Here is a 17,704-nt window from a genome sequence, read left to right on the forward strand (position 1 = left end):
GTGTATAATAACGTGCTCTACCTGGCGCAATGTGTATAATAACGTGTTCTACCTGACGCAATGTGTATGATAACTTGCTCTACCTAGCGGCAATGTGTATGATAACTTGCTCTACCTAGCGGCAATGTGTATGATAACATGCTCTACCTGATGCAATGTGTATGATAACTTGCTCTACCTAGCGGCAATGTGTATGATAACATGCTCTACCTGGCGCAATGTGTATGATAACGTGCTCTACCTGGCGCAGTGTGTATAACGTGTTCTACCTGGTGCACTGTGTATGATAACGTGCTCTACCTAGCGGCAATGTGTATGATAACGTGCTCTACCTGGTGCAAAGTGTATGACGTGCTGTACCTGGTGCAAAGTGTATGACGTGCTGTACCTGGTGCAAAGTGTATGACGTGCTGTACCTGGAGCAAAGTGTATGACGTGATCTACCTGGATCAGTGTGCATAGGAGGTTCTACCTGGTGCAATGTGTATAAGCGCCACTACTGTGTGGTGTAATGTGAATTGACACTATTATGTGGCCACGCCCCTTCCCTATGAAGCCACGCCCCTAAAATTTTGCGGCGCGCCTACGGCGCGCACTGCCTGTTCTTTGTGGTCTGAGTGGTCTAACACCAATTCACTTTCTGCCTAAGGGCACCAAAATGTCTAGTTACAGCTCTGGTGCAGGGTGTCCTGCATGCTACACAGCCCAGCAGCATTGTCACCCCATCCCCCCCATCTTGCAACACTTTTGTAGTGTCCAAACAAGATTAAAATTAATAAGAACCTTCATTCCGATGGGACCCAGAAAAAGACCGGTAGGACCCCAATTTTTAAAAGTGAAGGGTCCCTGGGACCCACTTTTTTTTTGGCTCAGCGCGATCACTGATTGTGTGTGGAATAATGTCTAAGGGCCATTGCAGTATGTGGAATAATGTATACTGAGCATTACTATAAGGAGGAAAAATGACAAATAATGTAAGGGGCATGAATCAGGATTATTTTTCTTTCCTGTGGTGGCCAACGTCTGGGCGTGCAGGTTGCAAAACTGGGGTATAAGGTAGTCTTTTCCTGCAATGCCACGCCCTCCACGCAAAGCCACGCCCATTTCGACAAAGCCACACACCCTTTTTGCCAGCGCGCGCCGCAGGCAATTACGGGGTGTATGGGGGGGGGGGGGCGCCGAAGGATTTTTTGGCTTGGGGGAGAAAAATTTCTAGTTACGCCACTGCCCTATCTGTAACTGTATATTACTTAAGTATATGTGAATCTAATTCTCAACATTTATTTGTTCACCTTACTCCTGCCTTTAGTGATATTACAATATAATCAATAGAATTAAATAGGTGTTTTCACATAATATATATTCTATTGATTCTGAGTATAAATAGATTAATCCTACCCTTTCCAAGGACGGGTTCACTACGGCTGGCCGGCGGTCGGGCTCCTGGCGACCAGCATACCGGCGCCGGGAGCCCGACCGCCGGCTTACCGACAGTGTGGCGAGCGCAAATGAGCCCCTTGCGGGCTCGCTGCGCTCGCCACGCTACGGGCACGGTGGCGCGCTACGCGTGCCACACTATTTTATTCTCCCTCCAGGGGGGTCGTGGACCCCCACGAGGGAGAATAAGTGTCGGTATGCCGGCTGTCGGGATTCCGGCGCCGGTATACTGTGCGCCGGGATCCCGACAGCCGGTATACTGAAGAACACCCCCAAGGACGGCTAGTGAGTTCGGGGGACGATGGGCATTTTCTATAGGATGAGCATTTTCTATAGGAAATGGTCACGCTATGCCATAGTGAGGGGTGTGTTGCCTTTTCAATGCAGGTTATGCTTTTGGCCGGATGAGACGTTTTAGTCTCCTCATTTATTTATTTATTTATTTATTTATTTATTAGCAGTTTCTTATATAGCGCAGCATATTCTGTTGCGCTTTACAATTAGAACAACAATTATACAGCAAAACTGGGCAAAGACAGACAGACAGACAGAGGTAGGAAGGCCCTGCTCGCAAGCTTACAATCTATAGGGAAATAGGCATTGATACATAAGGATAGATGCTACCCGTTGGTTCCCCAGGTCTCATATTATAGAAGTTGGGGTATGTGCAGTCGCCACCATTTTAAGTTGAGGCATTTAAGTTGCCACCATTATTATTATAACATCAATTGGCTAGAGCTGGTCATCAAGCGTTTTCCCTGCCATCCCTTACCAGAAGGGTCATTCCACTTAATAAATAGCTAATGACCATTTCAAACTTACGCAGTGGTTGTCCGTGTCTTATTTTGTCTGTGTCTTTATTTTAGAGATAAGCTAGCTTAATTGGTTATGCAAAGGTTAATCACAATAAATCAGTAGACTCCTTAATGTAAAACTGTCTATTCCTCTCTGAACAGCTGAAACAGTGGCAGTGGCAACATAAATGCATACCTCCCAACTGTCCCGATTTTCGCGGGACAGTCCCGTTTTTTTGGGACTGTCCCACTGTCCCACCCGCGGGCCGCAGTGTCCTGCGGTGTGGAAGGGGAAGTTGGGAGGCTCCTGTCATCGCTGCTCTGCTTAGCAGAGCAGCGGTGAATAGACGCTGTGCGCATGCGCACAGCGTCTATTCAGTGAAGACAGGGAGAGGGGGCATGCCAGCAGCTCACAGAGCGCTGGTCATGCCCCCTTTGGGCCTTTAGTGATGAAAAACGGAATGTTGGGAGGTATGTAAATATATATTAAGTTTCCTGTCTGTCTTTTGCCTCAGGCACTGGAACAAGAACTTGAACTCTGCTCTTCCAGCACTCGGAAACTAATCGAGAAGTATTACCAGAAGAAGATTGTGCAGCAGGTAACAGGGCAAAGTAGAGTTTTATTGGCTTCCTGTTGTATTACAATTGCATAAAGTCAAAGCTGTAAAGCTCCTCCTCTTAGCAGCCCCAATATCTTACCTTGTGCCGGGAAGCACGTCCCTTCTCCCCCATGGCACCATGTTCCCAGTGATATTCAGGAAGATGGAGCATACGCACAAGAGGGCAAAGACTCTGGCACAGTGTCAGAGTCTTTACTTTCACTGAGCAGTGCCACCTTTTCGTAGATGTCACTGGGAAGATGGAACAATGAAGGAGGGGGGACCCTCTTGTCAGCACAAGCAGGGCCGGTGCTAGGGTGTTCGGCGCCCCCCTGCAAACTATAAATTTGCGCCCTCCCATATTCCTTTGGCGTGCGCCGGGAAAAGGGGTGTGGTCTCACAAGTAGTGTCCTTATATGTAATGCACCCCAGTAGTAGCATCCTTATACATAATGCCCCCCCAGTAGTAGTAGCGTCCTTATACATAATGCACCCCCAGTAGTAGTAGCATCCTTACACGTAATGCCCCCCCCAGTAGTAGTAGCGTCTTTATACGTAATGCCCCCCCCCCAGTAGTAGTAGCATCCTTACACGTAATGGCCCCCGCAGTAGTAGTAGCGTCCTTATACGTAATGCCCCCCCAGTAGTAGTAGCGTCCTTATACATAATGCCCCCCCCAGTAGTAGTAGCATCCTTACACGTAATGCCCCCCCCCCAGTAGTAGTAGCGTCCTTACACGTAATGGCCCCCCCAGTAGTAGTAGCGTCCTTGTACGTAATGCCCCCTTAGTAGTAGTAGCGTCCTTACATGTAATGCCCCCCAGTAGTAGTAGCGTCCTTATACGTAATGCCCCCCTTAGTAGTAGTAGCGTCCTTATACATAATGCACCCCCAGTAGTAGGAGCGTCCTTACACGTAATGGCCCCCCCAGTAGTAGTAGTGTCCTTACATGTAATGCCCCCCCAGTAGTAGTAGCGTCCTTATATGTAATGACCCCAGTAGTAGTAGCGTCCTTATACGTAATGCCCCCGCTTAGCAGTAGTAGTAGCATCCTTATACGTAATGCCCCCCTTAGTAGTAGTAGCATCCTTACACGTAATGGCCCCCCCAGTAGTAGTAGCGTCCTTACATGTAATGTCCCCCCAGTAGTAGCGTCGTTATACGTAATGCCCCCCCAGTACTAGCATCCATTAAGCGCGCACACACACACAATTCACACATATAGACACACACATACACACCCACCATATATACATATATATATATATACACACACACACTCACACACACACACACACACACACACACACACACACACACACACACACACACACACACATTTCTCTCTTACCCACCACTTACCTAAGCCACTGTCTCCCTCAGTACAGCAGCCTGGTCCGTGTAGCTCCGCCCCTTCTGTCCCATCTAGCTCAACCCCCTCCTCTGATATATACCCAGACGCTGTCACACAGGTGAGGGGAATGGGGGAGGGGGCTTTTCATGATGCCAGCGCCGCACAGCAGCTGGCAGCAACAGCAGGTAGGACAGGACGGCGCAGCAGGGAAGGGATGCAGAGCAGGGGGAGCGCCTCTCCCTCCCAGCGCCTCCCTGCACTGCATCCCTTCTCTGAGCGGGTAGCACCGGGCCTGAGCACAAGATAAGTATATTCTTATGTGCAGGGTGTGTGGTACCGTACCCCACTGAACCGCACGCCATAGACTGATTATAATTAAGCCTATGCATACAGTCTACTATATTGTATATAATGTTTACTTTCTTCTTATTTCTATAGATGGCCATCGACCATTGATGATTTTAAATCATTGATGGTCTATGACCAATGGTGAATACTTTGATCATCAATGGTGGAGAAGCAGATTCCCACCATTGATGGTAAAAAGCTCCGCCACCCGACACCCGCAAAGCCATGCCCCCAGAATGATTGGTCTGCACTAATGCAGGGGTGACCATCGATGGGTAAAACCATTGATGGTTCCCTTACAGATGGTTTTACACCATCAAGGTTATCAATCAATGATACTATTGATGGTGACCATGAATGGACAACCCACTGATAGCCATCCGTACTTATTTCTATAGACATCCTGCACAAATATTGTATAAAATTAATTTTCTCTGACGTCCTAGTGGATGCTGGGACTCCGTCAGGACCATGGGGAATAGCGGCTCCGCAGGAGACAGGGCACAAAATTTAAAAGTTTGACCACTAGGTGGTGTGTACTGGCTCCTCCCCCTATGACCCTCCTCCAAGCCTCTGTTAGGTTTTTGTGCCCGTCCGAGCAGGGTGCAATCTAGGTGGCTCTCCTAAAGAGCTGCTTAGAAAAAGTTTGTTAGGTTTTTTATTTTCAGTGAGTCCTGCTGGCAACAGGCTCACTGCAACGAGGGACTTAGGGGAGAAGAAGTGAACTCACCTACGTGCAGGATGGATTTGCTTCTTAGGCTACTGGACACTAGCTCCAGAGGGACGATCACAGGTACAGCCTGGATGGGTCACCGGAGCCGCGCCGCCGACCCCCTTGCAGATGCCGAATAGAGAAGAGGTCCAGAAACCGGCGGCAGAAGACGTCTCAGTCTTCATGAGGTAGCGCACAGCACTGCAGCTGTGCGCCATTGCTCTCCGCACACTTCACACCAGCGGTCACTGAGGGTGCAGGGCGCTGGGGGGGGCGCCCTGGGCAGCAATGTAATATACCTATTCTGGCTAAAATATATCACATATAGCCCCTGGGGCTATATGGATGTATTTAACCCCTGCCAGGTTCCAAAAAAACCGGGAGAAGAAGCCCGCCAAAAGGGGGCGGGGCCTATTCTCCTCAGCACACAGCACCATTTTCCTGCCCAGCTCCGCTGCGAGGAAGGCTCTCAGGACTCTCCCCTGCACTGCACTACAGAAACAGGGTAAAAACAGAGAGGGGGGGCACTTATTGGCGATATTTATAATATTTGAGCTGCTATAAAGGGAACACACTTATTAAGGTTGTCCCTATATATATTTATAGCGCTTGGGTGTGTGCTGGCAAACTCTCCCTCTGTCTCCCCAAAGGGCTAGTGGGGTCCTGTCTTCTATCAGAGCATTCCCTGTGTGTCTGCTGTGTGTCGGTACGTGTGTGTCGACATGTATGAGGACGATGTTGGCGTGGAGGCGGAGCAATTGCCTGTAATGGTGATGTCACCCCCTAGGGAGTCGACACCAGAATGGATGGCTTTGTTTATGGAATTACGGGATAGTGTCAGCACGCTACAAAAGTCGGTTGACGACATGAGACAGCCGGCAAACCAGTTAGTACCTGTCCAGGCGTCTCAGACACCGTCAGGGGCTGTAAAACGCCCTTTACCTCAGTCGGTCGACACAGACCCAGACACTGACACTGAATCCAGTGTCGACGGTGAAGAAACAAACGTATTTTCCAGTAGGGCCACACGTTATATGATCACGGCAATGAAGGAGGCTTTGCATATCTCTGATACTGCAAGTACCACAAAAAGGGGTATTATGTGGGGTGTGAAAAAACTACCGATAGTTTTTCCTGAATCAGAGGAACTGAATGAAGTGTGTGATGAAGCGTGGGTTACCCCAGATAGAAAACTGCTAATTTCAAAGAAGTTATTGGCATTATACCCTTTCCCGCCAGAGATTAGGGCGCACTGGGAAACACCTCCTAGGGTGGATAAGGCGCTCACACGCTTATCAAAGCAAGTGGCGTTACCGTCTCCTGATACGGCCGCCCTCAAGGATCCAGCTGATAGGAGGCTGGAGAATACATTAAAAAGTATATACACACATACGGGTGTTATACTGAGACCAGCAATCGCCTCAGCCTGGATGTGCAGTGCTGGCGTGGCTTGGTCGGAGTCACTGTCTGAAAATATTGATACCCTGGATAGGGACAGTATTTTACTGACTATAGAGCAGTTAAAGGATGCATTTCTTTATATGCGAGATGCACAGAGAGATATTTGCACTCTGGCATCAAGAGTAAGTGCGATGTCCATATCTGCCAGAAGAAGTTTATGGACGCGCCAGTGGTCAGGTGATGCGGATTCCAAACGACATATGGAAGTATTGCCGTATAAGGGGGAGGAATTATTTGGGGTCGGTCTATCGGATCTGGTGGCCACGGCAACGGCCGGAAAATCCACCTTTTTACCCCAGGTCACCTCCCAGCAGAAAAAGCCGCAGGCTTTTCAGCCGCAGTCCTTTCGTTCCTATAAGAACAAACGAGCAAAAGGACATTCCTATTTGCCCCGAGGCAAAGGAAAGGGTAAGAGACTGCAACAAGCAGCTCCTTCCCAGGAGCAGAAGCCCTCCCCGGCTTCTACAAAGGCGTCAGCATGACGCTGGGACCTTACAAGCAGACTCAGGGGCGGTGGGGGGTCGCCTCAAACATTTCAGCGCACAGTGGGCTCACTCGCAGGTGGACCCCTGGATCCTGCAGGTAGTATCTCAGGGTTACAGGTTGGAATTCGAGAAGTCCCCTCCTCGCCGTTTCCTAAAGTCTGCTTTGCCAACGTCTCCCTCCGACAGGGCGACGGTATTGGAGGCCATTCACAAGCTGTATTCTCAGCAGGTGAGAGTCAAGGTACCCCTCCTACAACAGGGACAGGGGTATTACTCCACGCTATTTGTGGTACTGAAGCCGGACGGCTCGGTAAGACCGATTCTAAATCTAAAATCTCTGAACCTGTACATACAAAAATTCAAGTTCAAGATGGAGTCACTCAGAGCAGTGATAGCGAATCTGGAAGAAGGGGATTTTATGGTGTCCTTGGACATCAAGGATGCTTACCTTCATGTTCCAATTTGTCCTTCACACCAAGGGTACCTCAGGTTCGTGGTCCAAAACTGTCATTATCAGTTTCAGACGCTGCCGTTTGGATTGTCCACGGCACCCCGGGTCTTTACCAAGGTAAAGGCCGAAATGATGATCCTTCTTCGAAGAGAAGGCGTCTTAATTATCCCTTACTTGGACGATCTCCTGATAAGGGCAAGATCCAGAGAACAGCTGGAGGTCGGAGTAGCACTAACCCAAGTAGTGCTCCAACAACACGGGTGGATTCTGAATTTTCCAAAATCCCAACTGATCCCGACGACACGTCTGTTGTTCCTAGGGATGATTCTGGACACTGTTCAGAAAAAGGTATTTCTTCCGGAGGAGAAAACCAGGGAGTTATCCGATCTAGTCAGGAACCTCCTAAAACCAGGAAAAGTATCTGTGCATCAATGCACAAGAGTCCTGGGAAAAATGGTAGCTTCTTACGAAGCGATTCCAGTCGGCAGATTCCATGCACGAACTTTTCAGTGGGATCTGCTGGATAAATGGTCCGGATCGCATCTGCAGATGCATCAGCGGATAAAATTGTCCACAAGGACAAGAGTGTCTCTGCTATGGTGGTTGCAGAGTGCTCATCTGTTAGAGGGCCGCAGATTCGGCATACAGAACTGGGTCCTAGTGACCACGGATGCCAGCCTGAGAGGCTGGGGAGCGGTCACACAGGGAAGAAACTTCCAGGGCGTGTGGTCAAGCCTGGAGACGTCTCTTCACATAAATATACTGGAGCTAAGAGCAATCTACAATGCTCTAAGCCTGGCAAAACCTCTGCTTCAGGGTCAGCCGGTGTTGATTCAGTCGGACAACATCACGGCAGTCGCCCACGTAAACAGACAGGGCGGCACAAGAAGCAGGAGGGCAATGGCAGAAGCTGCAAGGATTCTCCGCTGGGCAGAAAATCATGTGTTAGCACTGTCAGCTGTGTTCATCCCGGGAGTGGACAACTGGGAAGCAGACTTCCTCAGCAGACACGATCTGCACCCGGGAGAGTGGGGACTTCATCCAGAAGTCTTCCACATGATTGTGGTCCATTGGGAAAGACCAATGGTGGACATGATGGCGTCCCGCCTCAACAAAAAACTGGACAGGTATTGCGCCAGGTCAAGAGACCCTCAGGCAATAGCTGTAGACGCTCTGGTAACACCATGGGTGTACCAGTCAGTGTATGTGTTTCCTCCTCTGCCTCTCATACCAAAAGTACTGAGAATTATACGGCAAAGGGGAGTAAGAACGATACTCGTGGCTCCGGATTGGCCAAGAAGAACTTGGTACCCGGAACTTCAGGAGATGCTCACGGAAGATCCGTGGCCTCTACCTCTAAGACGGGACCTGCTTCAGCAGGGACCTTGTCTATTCCAAGACTTACCGCGGCTGCGTTTGACGGCATGGCGGTTGAACGCCGAATCCTAAGGGAAAAAGGCATTCCGGAAGAGGTCATCCCTACCCTGGTAAAAGCCAGGAAGGAGGTGACTGCACAACATTATCACCGCATTTGGAGAAAATATGTTGCGTGGTGTGAGGCCAGGAAGGCCCCGACGGAGGAATTTCAACTGGGTCGATTCCTACATTTCCTGCAAACAGGATTGTCTATGGGCCTCAAATTAGGGTCCATTAAGGTTCAAATTTCGGCCCTGTCGATTTTCTTCCAGAAAGAATTGGCTTCAGTTCCTGAAGTCCAGACTTTTGTAAAAGGAGTACTACATATACAGCCCCCGGTTGTGCCCCCAGTGGCACCGTGGGATCTTAATGTAGTTTTGGATTTTCTCAAATCCCATTGGTTTGAGCCACTCAAATCGGTGGATTTGAAATATCTTACATGGAAAGTAACCATGCTACTGGCCCTGGCTTCAGCCAGGAGAGTGTCAGAATTGGCGGCTTTATCGTATAAAAGCCCATATCTGATTTTCCATTCGGACAGGGCAGAACTGCGGACGCGTCCTCACTTTCTGTCTAAGGTGGTTTCAGCGTTTCACCTGAACCAGCCTATTGTGGTGCCTGCGGCTACTAGCGATTTGGAGGATTCCAAGTTGCTGGACGTTGTCAGAGCATTGAAAATATATATTTCAAGGACGGCTGGAGTCAGAAAATCTGACTCGCTGTTTATACTGTATGCACCCAACAAGCTGGGTGCTCCTGCTTCTAAGCAGACGATTGCTCGTTGGATTTGTAGCACAATTCAACTTGCACATTCTGTGGCAGGCCTGCCACAGCCTAAATCTGTCAAGGCCCATTCCACAAGGAAGGTGGGCTCATCTTGGGCGGCTGCCCGAGGGGTCTCGGCATTACAACTCTGCCGAGCAGCTACGTGGTCAGGGGAGAACACGTTTGTAAAATTCTACAAATTTGATACCCTGGCTAAGGAGGACCTGGAGTTCTCTCATTCGGTGCTGCAGAGTCATCCGCACTCTCCCGCCCGTTTGGGAGCTTTGGTATAATCCCCATGGTCTTGACTGAGTCCCAGCATCCACTAGGACGTCAGAGAAAATAAGATTTTACTTACGATAAATCTATTTCTCGTAGTCCGTAGTGGATGCTGGGCGCCCATCCCAAGTGCGGATTGTCTGCAATACTTGTACATAGTTATTGTTACAAAAAAATCGGGTTGTTATTGTTGTGAGCCGTCTGTTCAGAGGCTCCTACGTTTGTCATACTGTTAACTGGGTTCAGATCACAAGTTGTACGGTGTGATTGGTGTGGCTGGTATGAGTCTTACCCGGGATTCAAAATCCTTCCTTATTGTGTACGCTCGTCCGGGCACAGTATCCTAACTGAGGCTTGGAGGAGGGTCATAGGGGGAGGAGCCAGTACACACCACCTAGTGGTCAAACTTTTAAATTTTGTGCCCTGTCTCCTGCGGAGCCGCTATTCCCCATGGTCCTGACGGAGTCCCAGCATCCACTACGGACTACGAGAAATAGATTTATCGGTAAGTAAAATCTTATTATTTCGTATTATCTTTAGTTGTCATTCAATCTGGTTAAAAAGATTCAGGCCTATTAAAAATACATAAATTGAGAAAAACGGTGCGCTATTGGGTACTGACAGTTCCTTCTCAATTCACAACCTTGATGGCAATAGTACGTAATGTTGTCCATGTAATATTTCAGATTGTGCTGCATCCAAGAAACAAATGTCACTGATGTAAATCCTCTAATTAGTAGATCGAATAGGAATGTCATAATAGCAGGGAAGTGGCTTCCAACTAGAAATGATGCCAGTAGGTTTGGACTGCCAGTCCCAGGAATAGAACACATAGTAGAACAACCAGATTCACAGGGCCTGATTAAGAGATGGATGCTAATCACAAAGTTGATGTGTCTTTGTATGCAGTGACTGTGCAAAAAATATGCAGCAGGAGGCATCTAGTGTTAAAAGACGCCCACTGCCGGCATCTCATATCTGATGGCTCCGTTCGAAGACGCATCAGATCAACATCGCTACCATCAGTCACAGCATTGGCCGTCTGAAAGTTATCCCAACCTTTACAAAACCATAAATGTACAAAAATGTTGGCGCGCTCTACTTCTTCTCACTTTAAGATGCAGTGTATCGGAAGTGGTGATGTTGCCCATAGCAACCAATTAGAGTTAACTTATCATTTATCAAGCCCCTTTTAGCATCATAGGTGTGCGCAGGGGGGGGGGGGGGGTGCCTGGTGCGCATAGGCACCCCCTAATGTGCGGTACCCCCCACACCCCACGCCTGCTGCTGCAAAGTGGAGTGGTGGTGCGCCTCCTCTCCCGGCCCCGGCAGGGCAGTTCCTGCTGATTTAGAGGGGTCTTTCTAAAAGTGGGCGTGGCCACGGGGGGCTGCGATTAGGCCACACACCCAGATTTCCTTGGGCCCGGCGACCTGTGTGCAACCCTGCCTTCTCTTGCTGGTGCAGGTGGATCTCTAACAGCAGCCATACCATGGTGCCCGGCCAGGAAAGAGAAGGTAAGGTTATTACATGTGTCGCCTTTCTGCCTGTGTAAGGCTTTCTGTTACATTGCTCAGAGTGTGTCTAGCATTGTGCATCTTCCCTGAGTATTGAGGCACAGAATAGATGTTATTAAAAGTACAGGAAGAGACTATTAGAACTGGTTTGCAATTATGATGCGCGCATGCACATTCCCGCAAACGCTGGCTGCAGCTATTCGCAACACAGCATTCAGTGCAGCTTGCCGTGATGCGTATGCCCGTGGGTACGCACTACGACAACAATGAGGCTGGCTACATCTGTAGTGGCGGTGCTAGGGGCATCATACTGATTAGGGCCAGCTCCGGGCATAATGTGAATTTGGCTCATACCGTGTGACATAATGTGAATTTCAGCTCATAGCGTGTGGCATAATATGAATTTCGGCTCATACCATGTGGCATAATATGAATTTGGCTCATACAGTGTGGCATAATATGAATTTGGTTCATACCGTGTGGCATAATATGAATTTGGCTCATACCGTGTGGCATAATATGAATTTGGCTCATACCGTGTGGCATAATATGAATTTGGCTCATACCGTGTGGCATAATTTGAATTTGGCTCATACCGTGTGGCATAATGTGAATAAGGGGCACTATTGTCAGTAGCTGGAGAGCATGGGGACATGTGTGACAAATGCTGGGTCCTGCGGAGGAGGGGTCTGATGGCATAGAAAGAGGTAGATGTGGCAGTGATGGCATATATTTTAAACTGTACTTGTGTTATATTAAAACTCAAATGTTCGGCCCCCTAAGTCTCCCATACTTTTCAGAATGTCCCACTCAAAATTAGGGTGTAGGTCCCACTGCAAGGAGTGTGCAGGAGCTGCTGCTGCTGTCTCATTAACAAGGTTCTTAACAAAGAGCTTTCTCCATATCAGTTAGTTTGGGCTGAAGCTGCTCAAGCAGCATTTTTATATCTTTAATCAGTGGATTGTTTATTTCCAGCCCCCAGGTTTTTTCTTAGAAAAATAATGTTTTGCGATAAAATGGGCTAGAGATGCTTTTGGCTACTACTGGTTGGGTGTGGAGTTTGCAGTGGTCACCAACTATGCAAACCATATGGCAAACCAAATGCGATGTAAAGGAGACAGTGCCTCAGGGCCTGTTTAACAAACTGCACGCTATTTCGATGTTCATGTAGTTGAGCGATTATTTGCTACTGTGAGTGCATGCAGTGGTGCCGAGAGAGAGGGGGAGAGGGTACAAATTACCCGGGCCCAGGTTTGATGGAGGGGCCCAGTGAAGGCCCAGTGGGGGCACCAGGCTCCCTCCCCCTTACCTGACAGCAGCATCTGCAGCTGTTCTCTTCAGCCCAGCACACGCTGCTGTGTACTGTGCAGCAGTGTGGCCATGAAGGCGCTTAAAATACAATTTTTTTTGTATTTTTTCTACTCTTTTTGTGATTAGGCCACTCCCCCTGAAAAGTACCTGGGCCCAGCCCAGCTCTCTACTGCCCTGAATGCATGTGATGGTATGAGAAATGGAGCTGTAAAGTGATGGGTGTTCCTGGGCAGGGATTGGGAGGTGGCCTGAAGTGAACACAAGACAGTCCATCTCGTGGGCATCTTACGGGAGGGTTGTGGGTGTGTTAGGCACTTAGCCCATTCCACAGAGGCCATGTTCAGATGTAAACACTGCACCTGCCAGAGGCAACTGTTAACTATCCGCCTTATCTAGGGGAAGTGGGTGGTGTCATACTCAGGGGACGGCTGTGGAAGCATAGGGTTTGAAAGACTTCTGTTTCCTGTGGGCAGGGTGATTGATTCTGGAGGATCTAATAGAGAGCCGGGGCTGATATAATAGCAGGCAGACTCACCAGAAGTTTTGCAGAGAGTGCAGCTACAGTCTATTACATACGCCCCTTGATCTGCGCTGAGTAGTGATGGAAATCACCAAGGATAAAATGGATGTATATAAGAATGTTTGCCATACCGACAATAAAACATCAGAAATACATTGCCAGTGTCACAGTAGATAAGGTAAATCAGTGCAACTCACCTTCCTTTATTTTTCACCCTATGAAAGGGATCCATGACAGAGAAGTATGGTGCCGTCACAGTGAAGGCCAGTTACCATCAATCAGAGCAGAAGCTACGTGTGGAGATCCTCAATGCAGTGAATCTACTTCCCCTGGATTCCAATGGTGAGTATAGTGCATGTGTTGACCCAGGTTACACGTATCTCCCCCACAGAAGTTATATCTGTCCAGTCGATAAAGAGGTATATAAATACAGTCTACCAAATATAACATCATCAGTAAATTAGGTCTGAACATTATGCAGTGTGTGGCAGGGGTGCAGTGGAGGGCTCTGCCACAGCTTGCACCCTGGGTGAAAGATAACGGGTCTGCTATAAGGGAAACACCCACCAGCTGGTAGATGTTCGGTAACATGGACGGCCTGGGGGGTAAGTGGCAGATATCCCCAGGCCTGTCTTTTTCATTGTTGTAATCCATGTTAGCCAACATCTACCAGCTGGAGGCTGTTTCCCCGTGTGGCAGGAAAACAGGTTTGTGCCTGGTGTGTGGCTAATAACGATGCCACTAGGCATTTTCATGCCATTTGCTGTAATTGGAATTGACATGATCACTGACATACAGAAAATAGGAATTTAATGCCTACCGGTAACTCCTTTTCTCGTAGTCCTTTAGTGGATTCTGGGGATGTACTTTAGTACCATGGGTATAGATCTGGTTCACTGGAGCCTGGCACTTTAAGAAAACATTAGTTTGTGTGCTGCCTCCTCCCCTCTATGCCCCTCCTACCAGACTCAGTCTAGGAAAACTGTGGAGTCGAGGAGACGGACATACCATGAGAGAGAGAATATATATGAAGATAACGGTGACGTAACGAACCAACACACAACAATAAAAGGGACAGCATCGCTAACCAGAACAGAGGACAGCAATACTATCACCAACACAGGCAGCAACGCTAGCCAACGTGGAACAGGGACCGCAACGGCGGACCCAACCAAGAAACCTTACAACCAGGTAAGCAAGAATACGAAGCACTGAGGCGGGCGCCCAGTATCCACTTCGGACTACGAGAAAAGGAATTACCGGTAGGTATGAAATTCCTATTTTCTCTAACATCTTAGGGGATGTACTTTAGTACCATGGGGAAGTCTCAAAGCTCCCAGAACGGGTGGGAGAGTGCTGAGACCCCTTCAAAACCGCCTGACCAAGCTGAAGGTCATCTCAGGCCCAGGTGTCGAACCTATAGAAATTAACGAATGCGTTCGAACCAGACCAAGTAGCTGCACAACTCAACTGTAAGGCCGAAACACCCCGCCAGCCGCCCAGGAATAACCACTGACCTTGTGGAGTGGGCCTGGATAGCAGGTACTTGCAGTCCTGGGAGGCAGGGGAGGCAGTCATTAATGTCAATAATGTCATTAATGATTAAAATAATACAAATAAGATACTTATGACACACATTCTGTGTCATAAGTATCTTCTTTATATTATTCTAATTATTATCACAGTGTAAAATGGGGTTGGGAGGCACCGATCGTGGTGCCTCCCGTTGTGAATGGGAAAGGTGTGGGAGCGGGGGGTGGGGCCAAGCCATGGGCAGTAAAAGCCTATTGATATTACATAGGAAAGCGGCACCTCTAAAGGAAAACACGCCCCTGTGAGTGAGGCCACAGTGATTGGCCAGCAGATCCGTCATTGGATCCGCTGTCATCACTTGGTGGACTCGGCGGAGGTGCGGGCGGCGGGATGCGGCGGAGGTGCGGGTGGCGGGAAGTGGAGGAGGTGCGGGCGGCGGGACGCGGCAGGCAGGGATCCGAGATCCCTGCCTGCCATTCTGCAGAGATTGGCAGCGGAGCGGTACCAGTTTCAGAAATGGCGCCTCAGTATCATTTTGGAAATTCAAGATGGCCGCAGTGAGCCAATCACGACTCGCCACGTCATTCCCCCCGCCCCCTCCGACTGACTTATATAAGTCAGCGCGAGGCAGCCGCGTCAGTCCGACAGTGTAGGAAGGGCAGTGAAGAGCTCCTGAAGAAAGAAGATGCCGTGGAAGTCCTGGATAGGCGGCAGCTATGCAAAGGCGCTTAACAGCCGCCGCCCACCAGGTGAAGACGCCAGATGCCCTGGGAAGGAGGCGGCCATGCAAAAAAGCTTAAAGGCTGCCGCCTCCCAGGTGAAGACACCGAAGAAAGACGCCGGAAGCCCTGGGGAGGCAGCGCCCCCCCAGGTGAAGACGCCGGAAGCCCTGGGAAGGTGGCGGCCATGCAAAAGAGCTTAAAGGCCACCGCCCCAGGTGAAGAACCTGAGTAATAACACTTTTTTTAAAGACAGTGTTGTGGTTTTTTTTAATATATTTTATTTACAGGTGCCAGCGGGCCCTTTATGTCCGGGCATGCTGGCACTTCTGGTTCTCCAAGTGCCAGCATGCTGGGGCAGGCTTGCTGGGACCTTTAGGCCACCTCAAAAGAACAATATTAACATACAATGAACCTCGCACCCACCGCCACCAGGGGTGCGGGGCATAGCACTGGGCTGGTTGTTGCTCGAGAGGGTGGACCCCATTTTAATTTTTTTGGGGCCCGCTTTCCGATGAATTCCTGCTCCGGGCTGACTGGCTTGGCAATGGGGGCGGGCGTGTCTAGCTGTCAGTGCCTCCGCAGCCACTGACCTCACCGCACGTCACTGCTCAATAGAACTCGGCAGCTACAACACTGCCGAAGAATAGGCTTGTTGAATGGTCAACCTGAGCCAACGAGCAATTGACTGCTTAGAAGCAGGACGACCAATTTTGGTAGTGTTATAAAGGACAAAAAGCAAGTCAGATTTCCTGTGATGAGCTGTCCTTTTGACGTTAATTTTCAAAGCCCTCACAACGTCCAAGGACTTTGGAGCAATAGATGTGTCCGCCAGCACCGGAACTACTAATTGTTGTTTTACGTGAAAGGCCGACACGACTTTCAGCAAAAACTGTGGGCGAGTTCTAAACTCTGCCCTATCCTTGTGAAATATTAAATATGGGCTCTTACAGGATAAGGCCCCCAATTCTGGCACACGTCTTGCCGAGGCTAATGCCAGCAACATGACAGTCTTCCAAGTTAGATATTTAAATTCCACTCTTTGCAAGGGTACAAACCAGTCCGACTGGAGAAAGGTCAAGACCACATTGAGATCCCACGGAGCCGTGGGAGGTACGAAGGGTGGTTGGATATGGAGAACCCCCTTCAGGAATGTCTGTACTTCTGGCAACACTCAAGTTATTTTTGAAAGAAGATGGAGAGAGCCGAAATCTGGACTTTGATGGCCCATATCCACTCCTGCTTGCAGGAACAGTAGAAAATGACCAAGTCGGGACTTCCAGTGGGCGGGGCATCCAGCAAGGCCGCATTTTATCTGAGCTCCCTACAAAGACCTACTTAATCAGTGCCCATCCTGCTTAGATCCTGCTTAATTCAACAATATAATCGACCACCTGTAGAGATCAAACTGAGAGGAACGCTTTGAGGTCACTTTTGTTGGGGAGCGCTTATTTCACACCGGAGTCCGGCCACCGACACTGATGGCCCTCATGGCGGCCTGAGACGCTGGGAGCATTCACTGTGAGTCTGTTTGTCGGCTCCCTGCCTCGGACGAGCTGTCATTATCAGGCGGCAGCGGTGTTACCCCACGCTGGCCCCCCTAGCACCTTTACCTGAATCTGGTGAAAGCCCGACGAGAGAGGCGGAGAGGAGGGCTCGCGGGACAGAAGAAACGGAGTCCCGGCCCGTGCTCCCTATTGCTATCTTGCTGTGCAATGAGGCGGGAGACTGCCGCGGCGGACGTGGAGCCCTGATACTTTACGGACCTTTGTGACCCCCATCATGACTGTGGTGCCGCTTGTTGTGGGCGCACTTCCGCACGGACCCACTGTGGCTTGAGGGATTCCTCCCTCTCCTGCAAAGAAGCGGCTGAGACACGGAGGAGCTGCTCTCTTCGGCCCAGACCTGCCGTAGCACCAGCAATAAGACACAGAGGGATTGATCTCGCTGCCCCAGGACTGATGCAGCGGCTGACGGGCCCACCTTACTGACAGCTCCTGGGAGGC

General features: G+C 49.5%; 1 protein-coding gene across 3 annotated transcripts in view; it reads left to right on the forward strand.

Moving 5' to 3' along the window:
• UNC13D (unc-13 homolog D) overlaps positions 1 to 17,704 on the forward strand; it is a 178,364-nt gene that overhangs the window by 141,003 nt on the left and 19,657 nt on the right. For all 3 annotated transcript variants that reach the window (XM_063960576.1, XM_063960575.1, XM_063960577.1), the window contains 2 exons: positions 2,747 to 2,830; positions 13,671 to 13,788. In XM_063960576.1, the coding sequence (XP_063816646.1) occupies positions 2,747 to 2,830; positions 13,671 to 13,788 (202 nt within the window). The remainder of the gene's footprint in view (positions 1 to 2,746; positions 2,831 to 13,670; positions 13,789 to 17,704) is intronic.

This window comes from Pseudophryne corroboree, chromosome 3 (assembly GCF_028390025.1).
Source record: "Pseudophryne corroboree isolate aPseCor3 chromosome 3, aPseCor3.hap2, whole genome shotgun sequence".
In the NCBI taxonomy this organism is placed as follows: domain Eukaryota; kingdom Metazoa; phylum Chordata; class Amphibia; order Anura; family Myobatrachidae; genus Pseudophryne; species Pseudophryne corroboree.